At 44.0% G+C, this 18,836-nt stretch overlaps 1 protein-coding gene across 3 annotated transcripts in view; it reads right to left on the bottom strand.

Moving 5' to 3' along the window:
* The window catches only part of SYTL3 (synaptotagmin like 3), a 778,488-nt gene that overhangs the window by 96,565 nt on the left and 663,087 nt on the right, over positions 1–18,836 (bottom strand). Inside the window, exon 13 of one of the 3 annotated variants that reach the window (XM_069607885.1) lies at positions 8,603–10,119. The exons of the other annotated variants lie outside the window; for them this stretch is intronic. Coding sequence (XP_069463986.1) covers positions 10,051–10,119 — 69 coding nt within the window. The 3' untranslated portion in view covers positions 8,603–10,050. Of the gene's footprint in view, positions 1–8,602; positions 10,120–18,836 lie in introns of those variants that run through there. 3 annotated transcript variants of the gene reach the window in all.

The raw sequence follows: 18,836 nt of genomic DNA, 5'->3' as shown, positions 1-18,836 counted from the left end.
TTTGTTTCCTGATCGCTACGCTCCGCCTTTTGCGTCTGTTCCCTGCTCTTGCTCCAGTCCCTGCCTGGTCCTTGGTTCTCTTACCTCCTTGCTGATTCTTGTTCCTAGATTGGATCTCCCGTTGGTTCCTGGTTGGCTTTCCTAGGGTTGAGGAATTCTCTTTGTCTCTCCCCCTCCCATCGCTTGGGTTCCCATCTGGGCTTCCCCTGGCATCCCTTTTGGTTCTCAGTTCCTATTTCCCTTGCTCTGGATCTCTGTTCCTTGATCCACCTTAGCCTCGTCATCGCCTAGTCTCTAGTCTCCGTTTGGTTACCTTGCTACCGAAGACCTACATCTGCCTTCTGAGTGCTATGCTACTCTTCCTGAGCCCAGTACCAGCCTTTTCTGAGTCCTGTGCACTACATTTACTGGACATCAGTTGGCCCTGCCAGTGCTTGCATTGTCCTGACTTCACGCTAATCAGAGAAGCGCTGTTTCGTGACGTTGGGAGCCGGTCCACTCCCGACCTATTGTTTCACTGGGTGGGTGTTGGGCTGGTTCCTCGTGTTACCTTTTCTTCACCTCTGCATTCAAGACAGACTGGCTACCCCTCCACGTCCATCACCAGAAAGCTCAAATATGCAGCGCTCACAAGACGCTTTCCTTAACAGTATCCCCATACCCCTTTCACGAGGAGTCCACAATTTCCCAAGCCTTTATAGGCTGTTGTCAATCCCTTCCATGTTTTTCCCAAACATCTTTCCCTAATAAGCACCACTCTGGTACTGGGAGGAGGAAGAGCGATGGCCAGTACTACAATCGTTATGTAATGAATGAACATTGCCTTCCCCTGAACCCAAGAGGATGGTATAAATGACCTACTCAAGTGAGGCTAGGAGAATAATCAGTGGAACGCTTACTTTAGAAGCTAGAGGTGAAGCAGAGAGACGTGTGCCTCAAGCGCTGACGAGCTGCAGAGTCATTGCAATGGAAGCTGATTGTGGAGGGGGCATTCGAGAGGTCTCTGGTAGAAGGGCTGCTCTCCATACCTCCTGGAGTCAAAGAGACTCACTCTCCATACAGCAGAGGTGGCAGAGACCCTGGAGGAGAGGCCCATCGACTCGGGAGAAGCAACAGCCACAGCAAGCCTGTCGTTGTGGAGAAGAGCACCATGAGACAGCGTACCCGGTGAGTCGGAGAGTGTGGTTGCTGCAGGTCGGGTTGTGAGCGGGAGACCGTTTGGGTAGTATCAATGCCGGTCAAGTTTGGACTCAGTCAAATTACTGAATACATTTTATAATCATGATGACATGAAACTGCTAAGAAAACCGAGTGAAAGGTTTTGCGAATACCGAACTGTAAAAGAGATGAAAGAAAGGCTAACCTGGAGCTGAACGAAACCCCAAGGTGAATTACATGAACATGTGAGTTTAAGCAAGCTTTATCAAGTGCCAAGAGGAGGTAGTAAGCCATGCCAAGAGTAAGATAATGAAAGCAAGGAAAGAAAGACTTTTTGAATACTGATTAGAATGAAAACAGTTTTGTGAGGTCCTACGCTATAAAGGAACTGGGTAAATTGAGAGAACAAGCATTGGCACGAATTTGAATTCAGTTGTCTGTGTCTTCACACACCGCAAAAAGTTTAAGCTGTGTGACAGTGTGTATTAGTTGTGGGAGAGCACGTGGAGAGGTGGAAGTTGCAGGACAGGGATGGAGAAGGCCTGTGTGAAGGAAAAACACAGAGGAAAGAACATGGGGGAGGGGAGGTATTGCCAAACTCCTGACTCAACAGAACGATCAATTGAAGGGGGTTTGGCATTAGTGGGGGAGGGTGCACCAAGGGGGAAAGGGAGCACGGGGGTGATGGAGCACTAAAGAGGAACGGCAGTGTTCGAAGTGGGTGGGAGCGGCCGAGAGAAGCGCTCCTCTACTTTTTCAAATTAGGCTTTAATGTTTTCATACTGTATTTTCAAAAGAAACCTTTCCAGAATGGTTTAGTTTTAAAATAAAAGTGTAGGAAGAAGTTGAAACTTGCACTTCAGTGCAGTACACTGAATATTCCCTTAAACAGCAGGTGTGTTTGTTTGGGGGTTTGGATTGCACGTGGGAGGAGGCGTGGCTATGGGGTTTGGGGTTTGTAGGGAGCTGGAGCAGGCCAGCAGGGAGCATAGTTCCACTACTTCAATTCGTACACTTCAACCACTGAGGCAGAGGCACGTGTGAGGCATCATGAACTGACTGCCAATGACAAAGGACTATAGCCTAAAGGCCTACTTGGTGGCTAAAAGAGTAGAACGTCTTAGAGACCAACGAGCATGAAGGTGGGCACAGAAACATGTAAAGGAACAAACGAGCAATATGGGGCAAAGTACACTATGGGGGCACTGTTAAGAAGTGAAATGATCCCATGTGAGAATGGACCAGAGAGGGAAAGGACTACTGAGGGACAGACCTGCCTACATTTAAAAAAGAAAAACCCGGAGATCCACTTCACCTGATGCTCTACCCACACAAGTCTCTGCCCACTTGCCCTGCCCACATGGTTTTTAAAAGAAAGTCAAACACCACAGTGTGATGCCAGAAAAGGGGTGGAATTTGCTCAAAATGCTGTGTATCTGCCCACACCTCCATGTCATTGGCCACAAGCAGTATGTTTGTAGCCAATCAAATGTAGGTGTTGGGGGATTTGCTGCCACTGCCAGAAAACACAAAGACTCCATGCTCTGCCCCAGAGACCCGGAGAAGAGCATGGAAACCCAGAGTCCCCGGGCTAAACCTGGAGATGAGGCAGGTCTGACTGAGGGGGAGCATGAGCTGTAGAGCCGTGAAGCATACTGGGCAGCATCATATGAGCATCTGGGGAGAGGGAGCAAAGGAGCATTGGGGAAACATGTGCACTTTGTGTATCAAAGATGCATGTGAAGCTGCAAACTATACTGGAGGTCCAAAATATAAAGGAGCAGTAGGAAGGGGGGGCTCAGAAACTATTAGCCAGGGGTGCGTCAGGCACTGTGTGGGGACTGAGGGAACACTAGGAGTAGCTAATGGTCTCCAGGGAGAGGGTAGTCGGGTACTGGGAGTAGCTAGAAGGGAACTTTCTGGAGGCCAAGGGGGAAACTGGATGACTGCAGTGTAAAAAGAAAAGGGTCAGTGTGGCTGTTCTGCAGGTACCGTAACCCTGGAAAGAACTGAGGACACTTTGAGGCACTGAAAGGGACCGAAAGGTTCACTGGGAAATACTTAATGGATTCAAAGTGGCACTTGGAACTACCTCCTAGTGTCATTGAGTCCATCCCACTGTCCCTCTTTGTCCCCCTTGTTGTTCCGTCTACATACTCCTGTTGGGAACTTGCATTTCCACTTTGACCCCTCTGAGTACTTTTAAGGACTGTACCCATCCAGTGCTTCCTCACCCCCACTCCCAGAGACTCCCAGAGCCACCCCAACCCCCCCCCCTCGCTCCTCCCCCGTGCACTGAGAAGTGGATCCAGTTTGCTTGTGGCTGTTCTGGTAGGACATTTGTTAATAAATCCCTAATGAACTACCATCAAGCGCGACCAATACTTCTAAACCCACGTTAAGCTTTAAGAAATGTACATTTCCAAATGGATTGTAGCCGAAGCAAAACCTGTCCAAGCGCAGCAGAAAAGACAGAGAAGTAGGGCCATGTCTCTGAGGATCAGGCTGGCCACAGAGGTATGCCACAGTGTCTGGAAAACTCAGCATCCCTAAATACAAAAGATCATGTACACAGAGTACATTTATAAAGAGATGTAAAAGCAGTACAATTGGTAAAGAATTTGAAAAATAGAAGAGAAAAAAGCAATCTACACCTATATCCGGACTACCACAAAAACCCGTCAAATAGACCATTTCATGGATCATTACTCATTTAAAGCCATGAACCAAAAAGAGTGGGTTACCTTCAGAGAAAAATAATCATCCAATCCAGGGGGGAAGGAAACACTCATGGCCCCTCTTGAAGATATCTGATTCCCACCCTATCTGATTCCCACCGCTAGTGACAGCAGTAACTAGGCCATTGAGGATTGCCCTGGTTACGATAGTACAGGTTTTTTCCATCATAGAAATACAAAACCTTCCAAATTAATGTGGAAATAAAACAAGTCCTTAAAAATCCAACTAAAGCACTTCATGCACAAGCTAACCACCCCCCAATATGATACCACAGGGCTGGATCCTCATTTTACCATCCAGACTTCCACAGCTGTGATAATCCAAAGTTATTCATTGGCCGGCACAGAAAAATCTCAGGACATATACCTACATGTCATAAGCAGGGCAGAAAAACAGGCTGTGGAAAGCCTGGACTGAGAGAATACCATCACACCTAGAACTGGAGAGAAGGGGCACAGAAAGGTTAAGACCAGGATGAGATTGACCAGATTTCTGGAACCCTTGACTCTACCATGAATATTCTGGATGTGTTAGATGTCGACTCATCGTTAATGTTAACCTGCGTAAACCAGCTGAAGTCATCATCAAGCGATAGAGCTTCATCAATTACATTTTTCTTTTCTGGTGCAGCTTTCAGACGCCTTAAACTCTTTTGGGACACGGGTCAATTTACGGCTGGAGTTCTCTATGCTGGCAGATAATCATTGTGGTAGCTTTCTGGAACTGTCAAACACATCAAATAGCAATCTTCCGAAAACATGCTGATCTAAACAGAGGAGACTACCTCATTATACCAGTTGAAATCACAAAAGCTTGAGAGAGTTTACCACTGGGCCAATTCTGCTGAATTGCGTCAATATACAGAATAATAAAAAGAGAGACGAAAATACTAAGCAAAAACTGCCGGGAATAAGATACTGTAAAAAGTATCTGAAAGGCAAGAAGAAGAGCAACTATCAATTGAGGTGGGCTTCTGCTTGCCTCCATTAGCCAAACTAATGACTACTGTCTTTGTTATGGCATTCAAATCCTTAATCTTAATAACTCGATTGTAAAACTGGCACTGGCACCTTCTCAGCTCTGGCTACACAAAATAGGCCAGTCCTCTTTTTGTCTCTAGGAAAAGCAGGAACTTGAGAAACGCTCCAGGGGAGGGAACGCGAGCTACAAAACAATTCCACCGCACGGTGCTCTGGCCTCCTCCCGGTCATTTCATATGTGGAAGCTGAGCCACAAGCCCACCTATGAAGATTAATAGGAATTCACGTACCACAAGCTGGCATATCAATTGGAACCTTTCATGAATGAAGCGACCAGAATAGCCCTGAGGCTTCAACTTTCTGACCATATATCCCCCGCACATAATACATTAAATTTGTTTCAGTCCGGTAAACAATTCATCAAAGTGTAGATACTCAGCTTGTAGTGAGGGAACTAGCCTAAGTGACTCTCCCAGCTGTTCCAGTGCCACCTACCATCGAGAACTTTAAGATAGGGGTCACACTTGTAACCCTGCCCCTTTGGGAGTTACAGTTAGGTCTCGTGGAATATGGTACAAGTTAAATAACTTCTACTATGCTTGCATGATTTTTGCAAAGAAGTGAGGGTCAGTTTAAATAGCAAGTTAGGCATGATGTCTGCATCCACAGGGCTACTTGTTGTTCACCTCAGAATGGGTAGATTTTCCCGAGCAATAGCGAGGCAGATTCAAAGGTGCCAGGCCTGAAAGGGGGAAGCTGGGGTGGTGACTTGGCCTCTGGAGGTGGGTCCCTGGACAAGGAGAGAGAGCGAGAGAGAGATGATAAGACTACACCAGAGCAAACCTTTAAGAGTTTAGGTGGATGGAGAGTGGGAAGAAAGGAAAGTTTCTGTGCTGGAGTATGTAAGAGGCCCATTAACAGATGAGTAGTTGGGCCCCCACTGCTAGCCTCACACGGGTCCCCTTTCATACACCGATACAACAGCGAGCAACCCGAGAGTGGGGCAGATGGAGATTAGCTTTATTTCAAACTCTGGAAAGATTGGGGTGCCATAGGAATCCACCTACAGGTGACAAGACAATTTCCAGATGTATTTATTTATTTATGCATGTGTGGGAGTTACAAACACAAACCTAGCTGGGAAGCAACTGAGCACTGCAAAAGAGAACGCACACAGGGGTTACAAAGGAACGAGGAACTCCAAATAGGGAGAAGGGTTTGGGTGAGCAATCAGTGATTGACGAGTGGGTCTTTCAAGAGAAGGGTCTTCAGGTCCTTCCTGAAGTGTAGGATGGAGGAGGGTAGTTGTATGTGTCTTGGAAACTTGCGTCCCTCTTGCAGATCTTTGTTTTCAGCCTGGCAATGCTGTGGCGTCTGGTGGTGCAATGGCCTCTAAAGATGGTGCTTTCCTCAGCCAAGTAGAGTAGTGTTTTGTTTCTGGCTGCTTTGTAGGGCAGGCAGGTAGTCTTGAACATGGCAGCTGCTTGAAGGGGTAGCCAGCGCAGCCCCTTGACAAATAGGGGTGATGGGTTTTAATTTTCGTAGTCCTGCGATGATATGTGCTGGAGCATTCTGGACGGCTTTCAGTGGGGCCAAGGCGGCACTAGAGACTCCTGAGAGTAGGGCAATGCCACTGTCTGGGTGGGAGATGGCCAGCGCTTGGACAACTGTTCTGAAACTCGAGGCAGGGATGAAAGGCTTCACTTTGCAGGGGAGGGTAAGTGGTACCATGCTGCTTGGGTCTTCTTGGTGATATGATAATGATAATGAAAGTTCACAGTCGATAATAAAGCTGAGAGATTTGGCAGTGGGTGAGAGTTGAGGAAAGAGTCCGTCAAACATTACGTCAGTCAGCCAATTCTGCACTTGGGCATGCTTGGTGTGGTTCCCTAGGAGAGTGAATTCAATCTTTGAAAGGTTGAATTCAGAGAAAGAGATGGGTCATTCCCTACGGGTTAATTTGCCATTTAGGTGGGCTACCATCCTCCCAACTGGCATCAGAAAGCAGCTAGCTTGCATATCATTCATAACAAGGGCCCTTTCATTTCGATCCTAAACAGATCTGTAAAGTGTGGTGACACTAATTCTTTCATTCTTCTAAAGGGCAGTCAGACCCGTATCCACATCTTGGTACTCATGCTCAACAGAGCCTGTCGCAAAATAAATATTGGTTTATCATAATCCTCCACAAGTGGTTGGTACATCGGCTGGCAGTTTCTTCCAGCTGAATATGGATGCCTACGATCGAAGTAAGAAGTTGCCAGACATCTTGAAAGCTTAACCTTCTAGTTTGTTTCCAGGCTGGAGTATAGTTCCAACAGATTTTCCCAGGTATTAACTAAAAGGTGTTCTTGCTGGTTCAATAAACAGTAGAATAGAGCTCACAAAGAGGCCCACACAAAATGCAAAGTGAATAGTAACCAATGACATGTTAAAGACTGGTTTCAAATAAAAGTCCGGCTGTTTGTAAAATTAGTTGGATGAAGACATTGGGCCTCATTACAAGTATGCCGGTCCGGTAACAACGGTGCCGGTAAGCCTACCGGCAATGTTGTTACCAGACCGGCACACTATGAGTCGACGGGTGGGTGCCGTTCCGCCCGCAAGTGTCAGACCTGGCCGGCGGAACGGCACCCTCCCGCAGAGTTTCACGGAAGCACCGGCACTGTTATTAACGGAGCCGGTGCTTCCGTGGTCCCCATTGCCAAATGGGAATGGGATTAACATTTACCGGCACCTGCCACCCGGAACGCCAGGATCGTAATCCCCCGGTGAATATTGCAAGTCTGGCGGCAACCCGCCTGCAGCACCGGCAAGGTTAACGCCAGATTTGTAATGAGGCCCATTGACTACGACTGCAGAGAAATAAAAAGATATTTAATATAGTTTTGGACTGGACTGTTCGGCTGCGTGTGTTAGGCATAACGTACACATGGTCACATTTAAGCAGGTACATAGAGGGGTTGCACGCTGTTTACCATCGAAATATGGATCCCTTTCCACCCTAGCGGGACAAGTAGAGGAACCGTTGGCTATCATAAAGATCAGGTAGGGCATGTAAAGAAGAGGGCGCAAGACTGCGTATGGCCAAGAGGCAGGAAGGCCAGAGCTCATGCATAGTAACTCACAAAGGAATTAATGGAGTATGATTTTTCAGTTCACCTCTGCAACCCATCTCCTGTTAAACTTAAAGTGTAGCACCTAGAAATACTGAAACCAGGGTTGAACATGACCGGAAAAAAAAACATTGCAGCTGAAGGCTCTAAGGTGTTTATGAACTGATCCCTGCCTTAAGAAATGAAAGGCTTATGACCAATGGCCAATGCAGGCATACTCTTTCCCTGGTCTATGTAGAATTAATATCCCGTGTTATGAACTCGATATTAGCTCTTTGTTTTCATGCTATGTATGACATATGCATATTGTGTTGTCTTGATATATAAAGCTGAATGTACGTATGTGTGTGTGTGTGTATGTTTGTCCGGCTATACAAATCCACACTGTTGAACCCACGTCTACCACATTTTGCATGGATTCCTCTTTTGTCTGGAGCAAGATTGCAGTCTATGTTTGGATGCAAAAAACTCACTCCATAGACACCCTCATTTGCTGATGCTCACCCTGATTCACTACAGTAGGTACTAGAAGGAGGCAAAATTTGGAAAAGTGTCTGAAGCAAAATGTTTGATGTGTTGGTTATTCCTTTGAAATGTATTACTACTGTATACAGTTCGAAAGTGTTTATTAAAGCATTTTTAAAGGGGTAAACAAATTAAACATGTTTGTTATCACGCCACTCCAAATATGGGAAATGGCAAAGTTACAATTTTCTTAAATTCATTCACGAGAAGAGAGCACAATCAATCAATCAATCTTTCTTGGACATTTTCTCAAATGTGCTAAAGCCATTGAGTGACTGAAACATGCCGCACAAAAAACGAACATCACTTGCAAAAGCTCCATCTGATGCAAAGCGAAAATCAATATCAAGAGCTTCTAAAACACAACAACAAACAGCAGCACGACTTGCCGACCAGAGGACAAGAGCAACTTTCTCCAGGGCAAATGAGATGCCAGAGCAAACCGAAGCAAGACTTGCCGACAAGAGGACAAGAGCACCATTCTCCAGGGCACATGAGACACCAGAGCAAACTGAAGCAAGACTTGCTGACATGAGGACAAGAGCAACATCCTCCAGGGCACATGAGACACCAGAGCAAACTAACGCAAAACTTGCCGACAAGAGGACAAGAGCACCATTCTCCAGGGCACATGAGACACCAGAGCAAACTGAAGCAAGACTTTCTGACAAGAGGACAAGAACAAAATCCTCTGGGGCACATGAGACACCAGAGCAAACTAAAGCAAAACTTGCCGACAAGAGGACAAGAGCACCATTCTCCAGGGTACATGAGGCACCACTCGCTCAGGACACGGGCAACGCCGGGTACCCCAGCTATCTGATATAAAATGCACTTGGATACCCTGAAATGTTTTACTCCAAACTTCAGTAAACAGCTTCTATAACCCACACCTTTGTCCATCTATGCCCCCTCATTTCCATCCTGTCCTCACTCCCTTCTCAATGTATTTGGTTGCATGAAGCTGTTTTTATTCTGCATATGAGCATGTGCATAAATCACCATTAAAGTAATACAATATAACACATCAATGAATCCCACACTGTAAAAGGAGATATGAATTGCTATACCACTCATGTTAAACATGCAGTGCTCTGCTCATGTAAAGTAAGTGTTTGGTCTTTTAAACCAATGGGAGGAACTATTTTTGTAGAGACTATGGATCCACCAGTTAAACTCAAACTTGTGAGTATAATGGGCCCCTAATATTTATGTTGCCATTAAAATATGCTGCTTAATCAAACCATATCATTTATTTTATTTTCATAGCTTAGTCTCGTCTTTGTTTGCGATCAAATTAGAATTGTTACAATTTTTGTGAAGCTATCTAACCCTCTCTACAAACATAAATAAGAAAAAACCTACTTATAACTCACAAATACATTCATCATACATAATTAACAATTTTATCAAAGGTAAAAAAGCTCTTCAAAATATTCAGAAGACATGTCCTTCAAAATTCGTTCTTGTTTCTGAAAACTCCATTGCTGTTTCTTAGTCCCATTAGAACCATCTTGCGACATGTTTCAGCCCTAGCAGCTAGTTTCTGGGCTTTCCTCAGGGGGATATTTTGCTAATGTAGGTGACTGGTCAGCAATTGCCTGTGTACAAAGGAGACACAATAGAATGGATGAATGCCTTCCAATGGGACAGATTACTAAATGCATGACTACAATTTGAGCTGCAGAAACATAGAGCCTGGATACATTGCAAGTGTAATAGCTCACACCCCAAATCCAATGGGGGTAACTTGCAATCTGATCAAAATAGCTTTGTGCAAAACCCATCAGCACATAAAGAACACACTTTGAAGAATAAGCAGAAAGACTGTAAAAAAAGAAAAAGTGATAAAGGATACCACGAAAAACGATTACAAATACAATTGAGAGAGCCAAGAACAACAATCAATTGTGAGGCTCTACTGGATGGTAGAACAAAACAAGAAGAAGGTCATTCTGGATGTTCGTATCTTCCACAGCCTATTACCCAAAATCAAAAATTCTATACAAAAACATGAGAACATCTTAGTCAGAGGGCCTCAGAAATTAAACTCAAAACGGTTTACATTTCAAATCCACAAAAATATAAAAATAGAATTTGGTGAGAATAGATGCTTAGCTCACATTGAGCACCAATCATCCGACTATCACTGAATTATAGGGTTTAACAAAACCCAGTGAGATGTGGTGTTAGCATACCCATGGAACCAAACATCCCGCATAAACTGCAACACAGCAATGGTTACATACCAAATAACATGTCCATGCAAAACATGCGTATTTGAGCACAGAAGCTGCACTCATGCCCAGAACACGACAGCACCCTTAGTATCACCTTTTAGTCAGAATAAACAAAGCAAAGACGATGTCAGTTGGAGAAGTGCTAATGTACTTAAAAGCAGGGTGCTGCACATGGTGTTTGGTGTAACAGTTCTACATATTGCTGACTGATCCAGACTTCAGGCTAGCCTGGCACACCATCCCATGCAGCACCCAACCCACTGAAAGCGTCACCCCTGTGCAGGGTTTACTGAATGTAGCCTGAAACTTGGATTGAGCACTTAAAAAGAAAGGCTAGACGAATATGAACAGAGATTAATTTATGTCACTCGAGCCACGGAAAGCGTCTCAGAGAGGAGAGTGGGCTGCTTAAAATGCTCCTCATTTCCCACAGTTGGAAGATTTTTCCATATCTTATGTGGGTAGATCGACCTATTGAAATCCTCTTTGACCTTAATTCAGTGATGGTCAACGGTACTCACAGAACAAGCTCCAGCGTGCTCATGAAATGCGTTGCACACTGCTTGGCCTGATTTACTAAACTCCAAAATAGCATAAGCAAAACCTGGGCCCAGAAAATGGCTAAAGTTCTACTTACGCTATTTTACTGAGCTTAGTCATTTTTGTTTTACTTAACGCGATTTTCTTTAGCTTAGTAAATTATGTCAATATATATACATATTTATATGTGGTCGATCTACTAAGCTAATAATAGTGTAAGTAAAATGTACTCCTAAAATATGGCTGAAGTTCTACTTATGCTATTTTTTGAGCTTAGTAAATAATCAGCACCTGCCGTGTTTCACTAAAGATGTCCGCTTATGTTTTATAATCATTGCGAAAGAACATTGAGGGGGTTAAATATTTATTGGACATGCCTCATCATATACAGCACAGAAGTAATAGTTTTCTACTCTGGATCCTAATCTCCCTTCAATATGGTCACTTCCTGTGTCATCAGACACATGAGGTTGTTGTTTTACAGTACCCCGCACAGCCATTTTTGAATGGGCACTCAAACCTTTGACAATAAATATTATTCAGTTCTACGTTTCATAATTGCTTTCGCCTACGTGTCCAGTCTTCCATTTTGTACTAGGCCCGAACGTTTGACTGAAACTGAAAAGGGACTTTGCTGCAAAATAGACAACTGATGCGGGTTCCAGCATTGCTAGCATTCTGAGGCTAGTACTGACAGCTTGCGGGTGATCGTCTCCTATGATTCAGACAACATGGCATCTGGAGCAGTCAAGTGCCTACAAATCAGGAAACGAATTGCCTGACCCCACTTCATGCCTATAAATTGTAGCATTCAAAGGCCATGATTAAGCTTAGTTATCCATCCTCCGAGATAACTGCACTTTTCATTTGACATGAATCCTTTCCTCAATTATCGAATGGAGAACACAACCACAAATGCAGCAATCCTAGAAGTTTCATGATATACACAAAAGGTATTGTCACCTCAAGAAGATACTGACATTACTTGTATTGGTGTGAACACTACATTTAGTAAAACGTTCCACAACCTAAAAATAATTTGCCATGTATATATCAGTGACAAAACCTTGAGAGAGTTAAGGTGATCAGATTTAATGCATCAAACTGACTGAAATTCAGCAATTGCATTTTGAGCAAGTCCACTGTATTTATGTGCCCGCTGTTGAGCAGCATATGATGTACTTAGTGATGTCACCAGTGATGACATCAGTGATGTCGTTATTGTGGTCATATGCTGCGCAACAGGTGGCGCATAGCTAAGGTGGACTTGCTGGAAATGCAATCAATGAACTTCAGGGGTTTTTATTGTGTTACGTCTGATCACCATAACTCTCTCTTAACCAAGGTTTTTTCACTGAATTTCAAAGGATTTGTTGGTATGTATTTGTCACTTTAACTCTCTCCTAACTAAAGTTTATTTACTGAATTTCAAGGGTTTTATCATAATATTGTTTCTTTGGGGACCACTGGTCATGGCCGTCGGCTGCAGCCACTATTCATGTTTCACCAAAACGTTTCTTCGGTGCCCACTAGCCATGGGCTCCATGGCCATTGTCCGCGGCCAACTGTATATGTTGCAGCAATAGGTTTCTTTGGGCTCATTTGGCCATGGCCAGTGGCAACAGTCTTCAGAGGTGGACACTGTACATGTTACACCAATAGGTTTCTTCTGAGCCCACTAGCCATGGCCTTCGACTGTGGACACTGTAAATGTTGCACCTATAGTTTTTTTCGGCGGCACACTAGCCATGGCCCTTGACGAAGGCCACTGTGCATGTTGCACCAATAGGTTTCATTGGAGCCCATTAGCCATGGCCCCTGTTCATGGCCTCAGTTCATGTTGCACCAATATGTTTCTTTGGAGCCCGTTAGCCACGAGCTTCGACACAGAGATCCCTTTAGCCCTTGCCTCAGAGATGTGAACATTGCAGGTGTAAAATTACTTTATTTTCACTCTCTCCACATTCCTGCGGGATTCCCCCAGTGGTCTCCTGATAACGCTAGAAAATCAGAAACTCTTTGCTGTCTTCACAGGCACTCACCAAGTGCCACCTCCTCGTTCCATGCTGCCGCCACTCCTCTTAATTGCTTTTTCTCCCCCTGGCCTTGTCATGGCCTTTGACCACTATCACTGTTTGGTTCGTGTGATTCATTTTCTTCTCCAAGGAAGACTTGATGGGAATATGAGTGCTGAATTTCAGTGTTTTTGTTGCTTTAAATCTGTTCACCTTAACTCGCTCTTAACTAATGGTTTCTCACTGAATTCCAAGGGTTTTGCTACACCTTAATTTCCTCAGGGCACACTAGACATGTCCTTCTGCTGTGGCTACTGTACATGTTGTAACAATAGTTTTCTTTTGGCACAACTAGCCATGGCCTTCAGCCAGGGCCCGTGGGTACGGGCAAGCATGTGCCATAGTTTCTTGTGGTCTCACTAGCTATGGCCTTCGGCCGTGGCCTCTATATGTGTTGCACCACTATCTTTCTTTTGGTCCCTCGAGCCATGGGCATTGGCCATGTAACACCATTAATGTGTTACCAAACACTCATTGCTCCGTGCTCAGTAGATGTAGGCACTTTAATGTTTCTAACTCCTTAGTTCTGCGCTCCTTTCACATAAACATTTCCAATAGAAAAAATTCCTGTGATACAGTAGCGCGTCACCGAATTCTGTAGTAACGGGAAAAAAATGCTCAGAATTAAAAAGTCTTCCATATCCTCACATGCACTCAACATGTGTCACCCTTCTGTTTTCCGGGTCCCCTCACTCCACTCAATTGCTTCCCCCATCCCTCTCCCGTTTGCCCCTATCACTTATCTCTTCATGCAATTTTTTCTTAAATCGGCTTGCGGCTTTGCGGCTGTAATCTCGTGAGATTCACACTCTCTTCCCCTGATAAACCGAAAATGTTCCAGCTGTAACTGGCCCCGCAACCCACCCCCCAATCTCCAACTTCACATGGTGTCTTTGTCCTCTTTACCACTCCCTACCTTTAGCCTGATGTGATTGTTACTGGTATTGGTATTTATATAGTGTCTGCGGCCAGGCCATCTAAGCACTGTCGTTCAAAACAATCATTGTTCCCCTAGGAATGACTACCTGAACAGAAGAGTTTTGAGTCTCTTTCTGAAGTCGAAAATGTTATTAGAATCTGTAAGGTCGTGGAGGAGTTCATTTCAAAGTTTGATGGCATCCTTTTCCTCCTCCAAATTGAGTTCTTTCATGTGCGGCATCTCAAGGTGATATCACATCGAGCAAAAAGGAAAATGGTGGCTTTTCATTTCTGAAAAGTCTCTCAGCCTCTCTGCTGCAATGCACTAATGCCAATATATATAAAGGTTTTAAGGAACAGGAGGCACCCCCATGTCTCTGTTGAATATTATTTTTAAAACTACCTGATGGATTTACCCCAAACCAGTCAAGGAAATTAAGTCAATGCCCTGTGCCCAAATTGTTTCTTATTTGGTCCACATCTGCAATGTGGTTTTCACGCTACGGCTGTTCAAAAACAACACTTTTTCTCTTTGGGAAAATGAATTGGAGTAGACTGAAAATTGCGTTTTTTAATGTTTTCTTAATAACTTTTTCATTTTTCAATGATTTCTTCCAAAATCTCCAGTTTGTGGGATGTGAAAGCATTGACAAATGTTTTGTTTCAGAAATGTAATCTAAATCCATCTAAATCCACCCAACAAGTCAAAAGTTATTAGACTCGCTCAGCCTCTCTGCTGTAAAAAGCACCAAGGCAATATAAGTGTTTTAAGGAGTACCCCCCTTCTCTGTCACATATTTTTAAAACTACTGGATGGATTTACCCGAAAAAAGTCAAGAAATTTAAGTCAAAGTGTTCTACCTAAATTGTGAACAATAAATAAATAAATAATTTGTTCTGTGATTGGTCAAAATATTCAAAGTGTTTTTTGCACTACGGCTGTTCAGAATCTGCTCTTTTTCTTTATGGAAATAGAGTTAACACTTTGTGCCCAAGCTGTTTCGTACTTGGTCCAATTCCGTCCAGCGGTTTTGGCTGTGCGCTGGAGCAAAATGTTGACTTTTTCCTCTGAGGGAAAATGAATGGGGACTAGGCTGAAACAGTATTTATTTTCATTATTAATAACTTTTTTATTTTTATCGCATCTTTCCCAAAATGTCCAGTTGGAGGGCTGGGGTGGGGGCTAAATGTCAGCCAAATCCGTCATGCGAGTCAAACGTCATTAGAAATACATTTTTTGGGTTTTGTATGGAACTTGACATTCAACTTAACCATAATGCGGCAACCATCACAATAGAATTTATATATACATATATGTTTGATTCAACAGTGCTCAAAACTGATCAAAATGTGTTGCCTAAATAACATGTGTCAACAAGGTGACAAAAGGTGCTGTGTCTAGGCCAGACGATCAGAAATGTACACGTCTGGAGTAGACAGTACCTCTCCAGTATCTTTAACATATCTGTTAGTTCTCAAAGTGTAAAACATCTGCAAGCAAAAAGTAACATCGAATAGTTTGCCATTGAAAAAGTGAGAGAACCCCAAAGGAGTGGAATCTGTGAAATGACTCCCATTATACAAAAACAAAAATGGATCTACATCCTCCACGCTGTGCAATGCAGTGTCAATAAGGACATCGATTGGAATGAGCTCATATTGCAGACATTTGATTTATGAAACAGAAGACCCCTCCGGTGGCTATTGGTCATATTACACTCTTTGCACAACAATTCTTTTGAACTGGTTAATTCTTACACTTTGGAAGCTGTCTTGTGAGGGGACTGTGTTATGACTACTGTGCTTCGAACAGTGACTAAGTATTGGCATGCCGCACCTAATGTTCAAAAACTACAACACAACTTCATATATTTACACAATTTCCATTACACCCAAAAAGGTTATATTTTTGAATGTGCATGACGACAGTACAGGACTTCACCTTTCGCTGCATGCTGAAGGGGGCTACATGTACAATGATTCTTAGTAGTATTTTTCAGATTTATTCATTCAGTAAACGGAAGACTTATGGTTCTGAACTGTGCTGCTGTCAGCAGCACTGTACATTTCATGCTCAGCTAAAATGACTGCTTCTTTCTTGAATGATCTCCTAACTACACTTTTATTCAAAAAAGCTCCACAAATAGATTATCAATTTTTTGTTCTGTTCTCTTTTTCTTCATCAAAGAACCACAGAATCAACGGGCAATTAATTACATGTGCATTAATGGCTCTGCACAGAGGCCCACTTGAAGATTAACCTGCTCAGAACTGTGTCCTGAGACGGTAGACTGTTCTATCTTCCTGTTCCACCCTCTCTGATCAACATCCTACAAGGGTAAACAGGATAAACGCCGTGCCTTCTTTCAGACATAGGGGCCATGCTGTTGTGCATCAGCATTTCACCTGTTCTTGTGTGTGCCTACTTCCTGCACTCATAGTGAGGTAATTGTCATACTGTGTTTACACTACACAATCAGGAGCTACTGTTTGAAAGGTTTTGAAGACATGCTGTTCCAAAATCATGGCTACTGCCTCCACCTCTCATATGTGTTCAGCAAAGAAATATCCTTACCAAATCAACACAAGGAAGAGCTGGACCCAACTGAGAAGCCGACCGGTTACTTCCATTTAACGTTAATTATAAAACCTGTCAATGAATTAAAAGCAAAGAAGCAAACCAGTGACCTGGATGATAGATGTGCCAGTACTTTGTATAGATTTAATATGGGGATATATGGTGTGCCCAAGTGGCACAGAAACACAGATTAATGTGACTACAATATTTGAATGTATTGCTTAATTCTGACTTCTATCTTTGCAGTGGTAGAAAAGGCAAGGGAACTGTGACAACAAGGACTGAGAATGAAAGCTCTCCTGCAGGAGCTCCATCTGTGCGACACCTAGTACATTGGCCTGGCAGTGGCCAGGGCTGATATCGGTCATAAAGAAGAAGCAGTGGACCGCCCCTTGTTGACAGAAGACCGGCCTTGAAGCGATGCACACAAACTACTGATCCGCCAACATGCTGCTAGTTTGGAGAGTCCAGTATGGCGGTCAGGCAACGAACATTACAGAGGCTGGCCCCTTCAAAAGGACAGTGCCAGTGAGCCTGCATTACCAATGCAATGCCAGTAGGGGTCCTGAGGAGGGCTGGTAGAATACAGGAGCTGCCGCTGACTTGTAATATGTGACAGCTAGTGGGACCTGCGGGTGAAGTGTGCAGGGAAGTGCTGAACTAACAGTGCCTAGGAAGGGATCCTGTGGATCCCAGCACTCGAGCATGACAATAAAAAGGCAGAGTCTAGATGCATAGCCAGTACAGATTGAGGATTCCTGGTAGCCAAGCCAGTGTAGCAGATCTGAGGGGCTCAGATGGGCTGCATACTAGGAGAGGCCAGTGCAGGTTCAGAAAGGCTAAGAAAATCCCAATGTAGAGGAGCCGTTACATGCCTCTGCAGGAAATCTCGCCCCCCTTCCTCCTATATGTTGGAAGCCTGAGATTGTGCCATACTTGACAACAGCAGGTGTGACCATACCCGGGCGAGTATTCGAAAGTAGATACCGACTGAGAAAGCCCTATGAAATGTATCCCCAAAGAGATGAGAATCTGAGTGAGAAACTCCCTGAAGGAATATGAAAATGGGCACAAAGAGGAGCTGGTGACATCACAAGAAATATGCGTGACGACCCGAGAATACTGGCTGAAGAGAATGCATGGATCTTACAGAAACTGATGATGAAGTTAAGAATCAAGTAAACTTTCATATGTGAAAAGAAGATTGCACGTGTGCGAAGCACTGCAGAAAATGCAAGCGGTTCAATAACTGTACAGATGCAGTAATGCAAGTAGATTAAGTAATCTTAGAAGCTGGTTATATGTAGTGAATAGACTGCAGGCAAAGCCGCCATTGAATAGAAACTGGACATCGCTATCATGAATATGTCAGGTAAGTCAGGACCCAAGGAGAGACAATGGCGAGAACTGTGTCTCAGCAAGAATAAGCTGAGATTGTGGAAACGAATGGCAAGGCTGTCTGGCCTGGGTCAAAACTGAAGCAGTCAAGGTCAGTTATCTATTCTTGAAGGCAGTGATCATGCAAAGCTGAATCATCCCTTGTTAAAAGAACATCAAGCGTGTCAAGATTTATTCATTTAAGACATTTAAATGCTGCAAAATGGACCAAATCGTGGTCTCCTGCCACGTGAGCCAAGGATGGAAATAGAGTTGAGCATGGAGACCTAGAACAACAATAGTGAAAGCCTGTGTTCCCATATATTCCCAGAGACAGGAATACTTTGCATGGCTGCGTTCAAAGACAATCTTCATGGCAGAAGGCCTGGGTGATGAGAGATGTTGGACTGATTGGGTGGAGAGGTAAAATCAAGTCCACCTCCTGGCGCCTGCGTCTGAGCTTATGTGCTGCTAAGTGAACCGAATGTTCCAGACATGGCACGAGCATGCCAACCAATTATAGAAGGCTGTATAACGAAGGGCCTTATAGTTTGAAGACCAATGATATAGTGTGTACTTAATGGTGTTAA

Source organism: Ambystoma mexicanum, chromosome 4q, assembly GCF_040938575.1.
Source record: "Ambystoma mexicanum isolate Mex_15411 chromosome 4q, UKY_AmexF1_1, whole genome shotgun sequence".
NCBI classification, from domain to species: Eukaryota; Metazoa; Chordata; class Amphibia; order Caudata; family Ambystomatidae; genus Ambystoma; species Ambystoma mexicanum.
Note: the sequence above shows the minus strand (reverse complement) of the source record. Positions and strands in the feature narration are given on the sequence as shown.